Source organism: Bison bison, unplaced genomic scaffold (assembly GCF_000754665.1).
Source record: "Bison bison bison isolate TAMUID 2011002044 unplaced genomic scaffold, Bison_UMD1.0 scf7180017864297, whole genome shotgun sequence".
NCBI classification, from domain to species: Eukaryota; Metazoa; Chordata; class Mammalia; order Artiodactyla; family Bovidae; genus Bison; species Bison bison.
This window is the reverse complement of record NW_011494869.1, coordinates 7,746,872-7,759,546: the sequence shown is the minus strand read 5'-3', so window position 1 is coordinate 7,759,546 and position 12,675 is coordinate 7,746,872. Positions and strand designations below refer to the sequence as shown.

At 42.1% G+C, this 12,675-nt stretch overlaps 1 protein-coding gene across 1 annotated transcript in view; it reads left to right on the top strand.

Moving 5' to 3' along the window:
• LOC104996770 (CKLF-like MARVEL transmembrane domain-containing protein 1) overlaps positions 1-12,675 on the top strand; it is a 32,841-nt gene that overhangs the window by 5,277 nt on the left and 14,889 nt on the right. The window contains exon 2 of the mRNA XM_010851129.1: positions 10,853-10,948. Within this exon, the coding sequence (XP_010849431.1) occupies positions 10,853-10,948 (96 nt within the window). The remainder of the gene's footprint in view (positions 1-10,852; positions 10,949-12,675) is intronic.

Below are 12,675 nucleotides of genomic sequence, written 5' to 3'. Positions count from 1 at the left end.
AGGTTTGTCAATTTTGTTTATCTTCTCAAAGAACCAGCTTTTAGCTTTATTAATCTTTATTATTGTTTCTTTCATTTTTTTCATTTACTTCTGCTCTGATCTTTATGATTTCTTCCCTTCTAATAATTTTGAGGGTTTTTTGTTGTTCTTTTTCCAGTTGATTTAGGTGTAAAGTTAGGTTGCCTATTCAATGTTTTCCTTGTTTCTTGAGGTAGGATTGTATTGGTATAAACTTACCTCTTAGAACTGCTTTTACTGCATCCCATAGGCTTTGAGTTGTTGTATTTTCATTATCATTTGTTTCTAGCAGTTTTTTTTATTTCCCTTTTGATTTCTTCAGTAACCTGTTGGTTATTTACAAACGTTGTTTAATCTTCATGTGCTTGTGTTTTTTACAGTATAACTCACAAGTTTTGATCTGAGTGAGCTCAAGGCTGATAGAGCCCAGAGCAAGGACAGTGGAACTGTGCATTTCCGGGGTGTCAGACCTTCCAAGACATTGCAGCCAGTTATGGATAGAGGTTTGGGAGAGAATGGACTGTTATTTGGAGGATGGTGACCTGGCTAGTTAGAGAAGTGGAAATTATCATAGGAGAGTATGTTGAAGAATTTTAAGAAAAGGGGAAGGAAAAAAAATAATTCTTAAATTTTAAAGAGGTGACCTATAAGAAGAGGGGATAGAAAGTTAAAACTTACAAGGAAACAGCCCCGCTTAATAAGAGAAAGAGTTTTCTATTGGGAAAGTGCCAAAATAAGTGGCCACTTGGGAAGGCAGTACATTCCCAGACAGAAGAGGTACCAGGTGCAGGCAAGTACCTGGTGAGCCTGTTGTAATGGCAGCTCAAACTCCAGGTGAGTGGGCAGGACAAACTGTATGCACAGCCCTTCTGCACCAAAGTCTGTGATTCTGAAAAATATAACATACTGCAAGTCAGAAGGCCCAAGGGAGGTTTAGAAAACTACTCGAGTTCAAAGGGCTTCCCTGGTGGCTCAGAATCCCTTGAAAAGAATCCGCCTGCAGTGCAGGAGACCTGGGTTCAATCCCTGGGTAAGGAAGATCCCCTGGTAAAGGAAATGGCAACCTACTCCAGTATTCTTGCCTGGAGAATTCCACAGACAGAGGAACCTGGCTACAATCCACAGGGTTGAAAAGAGTCAGACATGACTGGGTGACTAACACACTTTCACTTCAAAGAACAGAGAAATTCCTTTGGGTTGGGAGTAAATAATCAGGAAAGAAGTGACTGGAAGGTCTGGGGTTCTGAAAGCTCTGGAACACTGGAGGAGAAACAGAATTTTGTGAGAAAGTTTTGATTTTTGACATACGAATTTCCTCCACAAACATTTTGAATATTTCCTGTCTTCTCAGCCCTGAGTTAGGACTTGAAACAACAGACATCCAAGACAAAAGTCCCTGACTCATGGGGTCCTTCAGTTTAGACGGAGTCAGACACACAAGCAGATAGTTTTGGTTTGATAAGATGAAATTAGGGCACAGAATGAGGCATTTAATCAAGGAGGTATCAGGAAGCTTCCTAGGGGGACATGGGTAGGGTTTAAGGGACAGTCACCTGAGTAAAGGCTTGGAGGCAAAAAAAAAAAAAAAGCATGATTTATAAGAATCCATAACAAGTTGAGTGCTGCCTTATTTTTTTCCATTCAACAATATTTATTGAAAGCCTGCCATGTGCGAGGCACTGTTTCTGGCTCTTGGGAAGTATCAGGGAACAAAGCAAAGATCCTTGTACTCATGGAGTTTACGTATTGGGGTGGGAGGGAGGGGAAAAAAGCAACAAACAGAAAAAATAAATAAATGGTGTACTATTCTAGAAGGGGGTAGGTGCTATGGAACAAGGGAAAACTAAAGCCAGGTAAGAGAGTGCAAGAGAAGGAAGTGTTGGAGAGGACGGTTGCAGGTTGCAAGACTAGAATGGTCAGATTAGGCCCTGTTGAGATGACTTCCGAGTGAAGCGTTAAGTGAGATGAGAGAGTTAACTATGAATACATTGGGTTAGCCAAAAAGATTGCTCATTTTTTTCCATAAGATGTTACAGAAAACCCCAAACAAACTTTTTGGCCAACCCAAGATGAAGGAAGATGTGTTTTAGGCAAAGGAACGCCTAGTACAATGGCCCTACGGCAGGAATGTACCTGAAGTGTTCAAGGAGAAGCGAGAAAACCAGCGGAGCGGGGGTGGAGTGACATGGGGACAGTGGGAGATGAAGGTTTTGAATAAAGTTTTATATGATCTGACTAACATTTTAAAAAGTGCACCAGCTGCTATGGTGACAGTAGACTGGGGGCTGGGGGTTTGGGGGACGGGAGGATTCCTGCAGAGGCAAGGGTAGAAAAAAAGATGATCAGTTAGAGCTATTGCAGTAATCTGGGCAAGAGATGACTGTGGCTCGGACCAGGCCTCTAGCAGACTAGGTTATAAGAAATGGTCACATTTGGGATATATGTTGAAAGTAGCCCCAACAAGATTTGCTGATGAACCAGGTGTGGTATGAAAAAGAGAGAGGAGTCCGAGATCCCACCAAAGTTTTTGGCCTAAGCAGCTGGAAGAATGGAACTGCCATCCACTGAAAGCCTGTGGTCTGTAAAGCAGATGTAGCCAGAAAAACAGAAGCTCAACTTTGGATTTCACTGTTAGAGATGTCTATTAGACATTCAAGTGGAAATACTGAAAAGGCATTTGGATTGTAGGAGAGATTGGCACTGCAGAAATGTGTGCTAAGTCCCTTCAGTCATGTCCGACTCTGTGCAACCCTATGGACTGTAGCCCACCAGGCTCCTCCGTCCATGGGATTCTCCAGGCACGAATATTAGAGTGGGTAGCCGTGTTTTCCTCCATGGGATCTTCCCGACTCAGGGATCGAACCCAAATCTCCTGCAACTCCTGCATTGCAGGCATATTCTTTATCACTGAGCCACCAGGAAGCCACTGCAGAAATAGAGGTATTTAAAATCACAAGATTGATGAGATCATCAGGAGGTGATTGTACATAGAGTGGAGAAGAGGACCATGGATTGAGCCCTGGAACACTTTAACATTAAGAGGTTGGGGAGAGAAGGAAGAACCAGCAAAGAAGAATGAAAGTGAAAGTTGCTGAATCATGTCCGATTCTTTGTGACCCCATGGACTGTAGCCTGCCAGGCTCCTCTGTCCATAGAACTCTCCAGACCAGAATACTGGAGTGGGAAGCCATTCCCTTCCCAGGGGATTTTCCCAACCTGGGGATCAAACCCAGGTCTCCTGCATTGCAGGCAGATTCTTTACTATCTGAGCCACCAGAGAAAACCAAAGAAGAATGAGAGAGAGAGCAATTAGGGAAGTGAGAGGAACCAAGAGTACGGTGTCCTAGAAGCCAAATGAAGAAAATTCTCAAGAGAATGATCAACTGTGACAAATACTGATGACAGTTCAAATAAGATGAGGACTGAGAATTGAACACTGGAATTATCCTGTAGATAAATTGTTAACAGCTCTTTGCTAAAGGAGACAGGAGCTGAGTCATGGAAGATTTGGACCCCATGGTGAAGGGAGGCTCTATTCTGAAAACCATGGGGAGCCACGGAAGGGTTTTAAACAGGTGGAGCGTTGCACAGATCTTCATTTTAGAAATTTCACTGTAGTACCTCTGTCAGGTTAGTTCAAGGAAAAGATACTGAAGAGCAGTAATTGGAGTGACTAAGTGGATTCCCAAAATGTTTAGGCATTAAGTCAGCAGGACCTGATGACTGGTCTGTTGTGGGCAGTGAGTTGGAGCAGTGATCTTAGGTTTCCAGGGCAGGTGAAAAGATAGCTGGTCCCATCACCAATTAAGATAGTGAATACAGGAGCAAGGGACAAGGTGACATCAGTTTTGCCCACGGGGAACTGAAGATTCCTATAGGTTATTCAGATGTTCTAAATGGCTGTTTATGTGTGAGATGTTGAAGATACACCTGGGATAGAGACTCAGATTTGTTGAGCGGGTTGTGGATAGAATCTAAACAAATGTCAGGATTTTAAAGTGATGCGTAAAAGGAAAGCCCACCAAGGCTGAATAGTTTCAGAGGAATAAGAACTCAAAGAGGTGACATGGGAGTCAAGGAGTAGAAAAGTAGGAAAAAGCCAATAGCAAGTAAGTCATGGGGGTCCAGTAACATAAGGATTGAAAAATGTTTGTTAAATTTAGTAATTTTGAAATCATTGATGATCTTGGCAAAAGCAGTCTACGTAGAGAGATGAAATGTTTGAGATATTAGTGAAATGTTGAAAAATTAACTGAAAACGAAGGCCAGGAGACAGGAAAATTATAAGAGCTGTAAGTATGAATTGGGGGAGAACCCAGGGTGATTGAAATCATGGGAAATGTGCCCAATTCTGAGGTTACAGATGATGGGGACTGAAAAAGTGACCCTTGATTTCATAACCCATGAACTCAAGACCTTATTTGGTTCAGTAGAGTAAATGAAGTGATTTGAGATATGTTGCTGATAGTAATTATATTAATTATAAAGAACACATTATTTAGTAACTAGTTACATTTACTGTAAAAAAAACTGACCAATTTAGAAGTTTCAAAGTAAGCTACTTTTACACTAACAAAGTAACTGATAGAATTATGAATAAGTAGCCTACACAGATCCAAGGTTAAAAAGAGAATGTGGATGCTGACAGATTGATCATAAAAGTCTAGTCAGCAAAGACTCCTGCCAAAATCATTTTCCAAGTACACAGAGACTTCAGATAAAGCTGTATCTCCTGTAAGAACATCACAACATCAACAGACTCTCAGGGACTGACCAGCTTATTTTTTCCTTTAAGTCACTTATCATTTCTCTTTTCTATATCTTCATTTGGAAATGAGGAAATTAGATTAATTATCTTGGGTTTTTTTTCACTTACGTTTTTGTTCATTCTGATTGCATTATGTTTAGATAAGAGAAAATATGTTAAAAAGTGATGTATCAGATTTTTTTTTCCCTTTTCTTCTCCAAAGGGTTCTTCAGAGAATTGTTTTTCTCTGACACTTTGTTTTAAACTTTCCTTCCCAGTATTTTTCTTTAAAAAAAAATCATTTTTATTTTTGACTGTGCTGGGTGTTCGTCGCCACATGAGCTTTTCTCTAGTTTCGGCAAGCAGGGACTACTCTCTAGGTGCAGTACACAGGCTTCTCACTGTGGCGGCTTCTCCTGTTGCAGGGCACGGGCTCTAGAGCTCGTGGGCTTCAGAAGTTATAGCACGTGGGCTCAGCAGCTGTGGCTCCCGGGCTCTAGAGCACAGGCTCAATAGTTGTGGTGCTCAGGCTTAGTTGCTCCGTAGCATGTGGGATCCTCCCAGACCAGGGATCAAACCTGTATCTTCTGCATTGGTAGATGGATTCTTCACCACTTAGCCACCAGAGAAGCACCCCCAGTGTTTTTCATAGCAACATTCTAAGTTTAAATTTGACAGTAGAGTCCAGATTTTTGTTACAAGTTAAGGAGTGATGAAGAGGATAAGGAATTATAACAGCCAGTACACAGGCTTTTTTTGAGAAGCATTATAGGGAGAAGTAGAAAAATGGGAATTTCTGTGGGGAGCAGATGAAAGGAAGGGGTGTGTATGTTTTAAGAGAAGATAACTTAGAGACTTCCCTGGCAGTCCAGTGGCTAAGGCTCCATGCTCCTAATGCAGGTGACCCGGTTTCATTCCCTGGGCAGGGAACTAGATCCCACATGCAGCGAGTAAGACTCAGCACAGCCAAATAAATAAATAAATATTGTTTAAAAAGAGAGAGAGAAGATAACTTAGATATGTTGATAAGATGATGAGGAAAGGAGCTAGGGCAGGAGGAGAGAGTGAAGGTGTGAGAGGGAAACCGAGCTACTTAGTGGGAAAAGATCAAGGGCATGGCTGTGGGAAGTGATGGCATTAGGCATACAAGTGGAGAAATTAATTAAGCAAAACAGGAAGGGATACCTAGTTCTCTTAAAATGAGAAGAGAAGTCGACACCCGTACATTTCAGTCTGCCTCGTTTAGATGTGTGCGTGTATAAAGAAGAAACCCGTTTATTTTGACATTTTAGAATCGATCATTTTTACAGCTTAAACTTGTTCAATCATCACTGAAGAGGTCGTGTTTTTTTCCCCTCTAGGCACTAGCTGCGACATCTATGACCCTTTTCATCCTAGCACAAGCGCCAGAGCCGTACATTGTCGTCACTGGATTTGAAGTCGCTTCTACTTTCTTTTTCATACTTTTATATATACTCAGACTTGATCGATTAATTAGCTGTTTATTTTGGCCTTTACTTGTAAGTGTTCAGTTTCGTTGTTAACTACTTTTTCCTGCCATAGAGAGACATTTTAATAAACTCTGTTGTTTTTCGTAAACCTTTAAGGAATCTCTAACAGGCTTAGGAAGGAGGATCTCTATCCACTGCTAATGTGCTCTGGGGAGATCCTCAGCGAACCAGAGCAACCACTGAGCATGGATTCTCCTCGGAGCTCCATCTTTTGGTAGATAACGGCTGATGTTTCTGTTAGGGAAATTCACTTAGGGGTAGATCATCAAAATAAATTTAAATTTAAGATCATGGTCAAATAAAATCATAGCGCATTCTTAATCTTTACCTCCCTTTGAAGTTCATGTTGATATGACCTCAAAATTAGGGAACAGAGACGGAGCCAGATACACAAGTATCTACATCTTACATATCCCTGATCACTAAATGGAAAATCAAAATAATTTAGAGGCTGAATAAAGCACAATGTTATCTTACTTTAAAATGTCTGTCATTATTGATGATAAATAATTTTTAACTCATCTTGTAGAACCTTATTCAGTAGCATAGGGACTTTACCTGTCATACTCACAGCTTTAGGAACAGCTGCCCAGTGGAGTGCCCAAATGGTCCAGAAACTCTTGAAATAGGCAATTGAAGATATTAGCTAAGATTCTTGGCCTGTCAGCCTGGACCATAGGCTGGTTCTAGGAAAACCGGAGCAACTTCACACTCCTCTTTCAAGTCTTAGCCCCAGAATCTTGTGTCCTTAGGTCTCCTTTCTGAGACCCGTGCTGGCTTTCCACCCTTTGGCCAGACAGGTAGCTGCACTGGTCTCATCCTTTTGAGTTCCAGAGCACTCGTATCCAAGCTGATAACCCTGTATTAGAGGACTTGCCTGGTGGCTCAGCAGATAAAGAATCCTCCTGCAATGCAGGTGACCCAAGAGCCTCGGCTTCAATCCCTGGGTCAGAGGAAGATCCCCTGGAGTAGGAAATGGCAACCCACTCCAGTATGCTTGCCTGGAAAACCCCATGGACAGAGGAGCCTGGTGGGCTATAGTCCATGGGGTCGCCGGGAACTGGACACTGAGCAACTAACACTTCACTTCAACCCGTATTAAGGAAGAGAGGACTTTAGAGCTATTCTCAAACCATAAACATGCCTTAAGGTGGCACCTTCTGGAACCACTTTTGAAAGCCAATGATAAGCATTTCAGGCTAATCACAAGCTGAGAAGTCCCCAAAGTGGAGAGCTGGGGGAAGGATAGGATCTCTGAGGCATCTCTCCACTGTGGAGCTGGACCTGACTGCAGTAAGGTCTGGACAGGAGATGACAAAGCCTTCCTTAGGTGGTCCTGTAACATCATTTAGTGGCAGAAAGGACTCAGCTAAATTATCCCAAAGAGATGATGAACATGGTCACATCCTGTTCATCTTACACCCTAAAAGTTATATAGTGCTCTTCACACTCTGCTTTTCCAAGGTTAATAAAACTAGCACATTTTAGCATTTATTTTTTTCCCCAAACTGTAATAATCCTCGGGAGCTTCTTACATGTCCCAGTAATAAACTTGGAAAATAAATTTCACAGAATACACAGAGAGGGAGTGTGGACTATGTGCAGCATACTGAAAAGTAGTCTCCAAATCTCTGAGACTCAGCCTGGGCTGATTCTGTACTCTGAGAAACGATGCTATCTGGCCAACTCAGTTATTACTCCATCATGAAACCCAGACTCCTCTCTGCTCTTGAGCCCATGAAATCATTTATTCAGCAAATATTAAGTATCTGCTAATCCCAGGTTCTATACTAGGCTCTTTGAGAAAACAAAACACAAATCTTGCACCCAACAGACTTTCCATATAGCCAGGAAGAAAGACCGATGAGCAATTCAGTATAATATTAATAGGTGCTCCCTGGATGGTGTGGAGGTTCCCAGGAGGAGAAGGAAACCAAATCATAATAGGCTTGCCTGAGGAAAACTACACCTGAGTTGAGGCCTGGAGGATGAAAAGTAGTCAGCTGACTGATAACAGGGCTGAGCGTTCTCCCAGTACAGGGAACAATGTGTCTGTGAGGTTCTAGGTGGAGAAAAAGCTGGGCCCTCAAGGACCTGCAGGAGTTCTGAGTGGCCACAAAGCAGAGAGAGGGCAAGAGTAGAGGCTTGAGAATGGGCTGCCGTCTATGGGGTCGCACAGAGTCGGACACGACTGAAGCAACTTAGCAGCAGCAGCAGCAGGAGGTCAGAGCATGCAAGAATTCGAGTGCCCTGGGTTTTAACCCAAAAGCCATTGGAAGCTTTGGGAGATTTTTAAGTAGAGTGACACAATTAGCTTATATTTGAGGAGATCGCTGGTAGCAATGTCAATAATGGCCTGAAGAGGGACAAAACCAGAGGTGAGTCTCATAGACCCCTTAGAAGTCTGTTATCATAATCCAGACATGAAAATGAGAAAGGCCTAAATCAAGGTTAAAACTGTACCTGGAGAGAAAGAGTGTTGATGAAAACTGATAGGATTGGGTAACAGAAAAAAATCAAGGAGAGCTGCCATTTAAAGAACCGTCTTAAGAGGGTAACAAGACAGGAAGTTTAGGAGGAAGAATAGGTTTATTTGAGGGGAGAGGTGGATAATGAGTTTAGCTTGAGAAATAGAAGGTTTTAGTGCCTTATGGGACATTCAGATGGAAATGTTCAGGTCTGAGGCTTAGGAGAGAAGTTAGAGCTGCAACTTTGGGGGAGTTATCACCTCGTGATGGGAAAATGGCTCCTAGGGAGAGTAGAGCAAGATGAAGGCAAGACTGGGAAATATCAATGTCTGGTGTGAAAGGAAGGAGCGAATAGGCAGAGAAGGACAGGAGAGGACCCAATCGAGACCCGTGTCCCAGAAGTCAAGAGAGGAGAGCATTTCGAGAAGAAAGGAGAGGTGACTAATGTTACAAGTAAGGCGAGAAAGCCCAGAAAAAATTTATATATATATATATTCACTGTATTAATAGAGGCCCCCAGTGTGGACCAGTGACAGTAAAGTGGTGGGAATAGTTAGACTGAGCAGGGAAGGAGATGGCTGTGGGCAGAGGGTCAGCACTGAGTTGAAGAAACCTGGCCAGGGACCAAGGAGGGTAACGAACAGAGCGAGGTCCCTGCAGAGTGGCCGACAGGAGCGAGGCCGGAGCACAGCTGGGAATAATGCCTGTAACATAAGTGAAGGACACCAAGACGGCAGAAGATTCCAGTTAATCTACGGGGGGTGAAGGAAGGGGGAAGGCAACCTGTCAATACTTCTATCAATGGCCACTGTCTTCACTGATTAGGAAAGGGCTTGGTCGCCTGCACAACAGGTCTGTGATGCATGTCACTGTCCCAGAGGTGTAGTACCTAACACAGTCCATAGAGCAGGTGTCCTCTGACTGGTCCCCTCAAGTGCTCCAGTGACAGGACACACACAGTGAGGCAACCCAGGTTTTCGTGGTGATATGTAAGAACAGGCTCAAAATTTCTATGAAACCTCCATTTTTGTAATTAAATTTATAGTCTACTCCATGGCATACTGATGTTCGGTTTTTAATAGAAAAACAAGGCTTGAAACCACTATTAAGGATCACTGATATTCTGGGGCAGAAGCATCCTTCCCTCCCCACTACCCCATCCCCAGCCATTATTCTCTGCCCTTCCTAGAACATAATTTTTTATCTGAAGCCATTTATATACACTTACTCAAATTACTACCAGGAGGCCGGCTATCTGTCTGGAGCAGAGGTGTGGTCTGTTGCCCTGAAACAGCTAAATACCCAGCAGAGAGGAGCATTAACCTAGGACAGCTAGTCTCAATATCTCCTGCAGACGAGGACTCTTTTTCTGCCTAAGTGTATCATCTACTCTTGCCCTGTCCCCGTTGAATCTCTTCCTGTTTTCCTTGTAATAACTACTTTTCTAAGTTACCAGGGTTTGGAAGATTTCTGTGTTAAATATTCCAGAATAAAGATGACTTACCTTTTCCACAGTATACATCCATTCCAAATGTAAGTTGCACCTCTTAAAGCCACAGTTCAGAAATGCTTCATTTCAAGAAATTATTACATGAATGAGCTACATCATCAGAAATGATTGTATAAGTTGGCCAGCTGTTGCATACAGATGTGTGGGAGTATTTTTTTTTTCCTGAAAATTAAGTTTATCCTGCTCCAAGTGTTATTAATTGCATTTGGAGTAACATTATAAAGTTGTTTTATGGTGTAGACCACTCCACACTTATTAAAACTAAGCATTCTGACTTCTACTTTAAACCTTCCACATAAGACATACCCAGTCCTAACCAGATGAGTTCTCTCTCCAACTACCTTTCAACAAAAAACAAGTAAGCCCTAATAAGGAATTAATGATTAGTGTGTCATACATTAAGATACCCATTAGACATAATTGTAGACCAAATACAATATACATGTCATTTTACAATAGCAGTTTGACTTCCTAAAACTAATTTATTTAAACTAAATAAATTTGTTTTAAAAAACGGAATTTTCAAAATCTTTAGGGAGCAGATTCATTCTGTTGGTGATCTTCATGCAATGCTGATCTTTCTATTCTGTGTTTTCAGGATATTATCAACTCAGTGGTAGCAGCAGTATTCATGATAGTTGTATCTGTGTTGGCACTGATCCCAGAAACCACAACATATACAGTCCTTGGAGGGGTAAGTGGAGGTTCTTTCCAGTTTCTCCCTTCAGGTTCGATCAGAATTCAAATTTACTTGAAAAATAGATAGAGGAACAGAAAACTAGATCATTTTCATCCTTGAGGCTCCTATCCCAGTACACAGTACCTCGTGGCTTAATATTTTTGTGCGTGAACACATGCCCTGATTAATGTCAAGGAATATGATTTCACACTAAATTTGAAGTTAACCAAATAAAGAGGTTACTCTGTATTTCTCACAGATATACAGGGTTAGACTAAATGGAGAACCTACAGTTTAGGAATAAGTTACAATACTAAGCTCTCAGAAACCTGATATCAAGCAAAAATAACAAATGGTGGATGAATTTCATAGCTATCCCCTTTCAAGAAAATGATACATCCTGCTTGTTAAGGAAAGACACACAGTTCTGAGCTCAGTTATTTCTTGTCCAGATCCTGCTACAGATGGAATAAACATGTGTCATGTAAGGGAATGGGTGGTAGGAAGACTTGTAACAAAAGGATTATCTTGAACACTGCTTGAAGAAAAGCTAATCAGTTTAATTCGGAAGGCAAGGAGAGTCAAGTAATTTAGTTACAGTTTCATCTGATATTCTTCTGAGATTTCTTAGAGGGGGTTCAAAATCATGACTTTTCTAGGTTCCAATTTAGACAAGTGAATTAGAAAGTTCTTCTTAAATAAATCTCCCTCCAACTTCCTTATCTTTTCTTAGTATGGGCCACTTGGGAGAAGTGGCCACATATGTCAGAATCCAGTCCATGTAGTCAAAGCTATGCTTTTTCAGTAGTCATGCATAGATGTGAGAACTGGATCATTAAGAAGGCTGAGTGCCAAAGAACTGATGCTTTCAAACTGTGGTGCTGGAGAAGACTCTTGAAAATCTCTTAGACTGCAAGGAGATCAAACCAGTCAATCCTAAAGGAAATCAACCTTGAATACTCATTGGAAGGACTGATGCTGAAGCTGAATCTCCAATATTTTGGCCACCTGATGTGAAGAGCCGTCTCACTAGGAAAGACCCTGATCTTGGGAAAGATTGAAGGCAGGAGTAGAAGGTGATGACAAAGGATAAGATGGTTGGATGGCATCACCGACTCAATGGACATGAGTTTGAGCAAACTCCAGGAGATGGTGAAGGACAGGGAAGCCTGGCGTGTTGCAGTCCATGGCGTTCCAAAGAGTCAGACACGACTTAATGACTGAACAACAACAAAGGCTTTTCCACTTCACTAGGCCGAAAGCAATTTGATAAGGGAAGAGAATTACCCTAGAAATGAGATAGTGCTGTAACAGTAATTTCTCCTGCTGCTGCTGCTAAGTCGCTTCAGTCGTGTCTGACTCTGTGCAACCTGAGACAGCAGCCCATCAGGCTCCACCATCCCTGGGATTCTCCAGGCAAGAACACTGGAGTGGGTTGCCATTTCCTTCTCCAATGCATGAAAGTGAAAAGTGCAAGTGAAGTCGCTCAGTCGTGTCCGACTCTTAGCGACCCCATGGACTGCAGCCTACCAGGCTCCTCTGCCCATGAGATTTTCCAGGCAAAAGTACTGGAGTGGGGTGCCATCGCCTTCTCCGAGCAATTTCTCCTAGCTATCTTTAAAGATTGTTTTATCCCTCAACTTGGGAGAAAGAAGGAGGAGGCACAGAATTTACTTTCATTTCCTCATTAATTCATTGATTCATTCTTTAAGTGCACTTTGGTAGGTGCTGACAAAGTATAC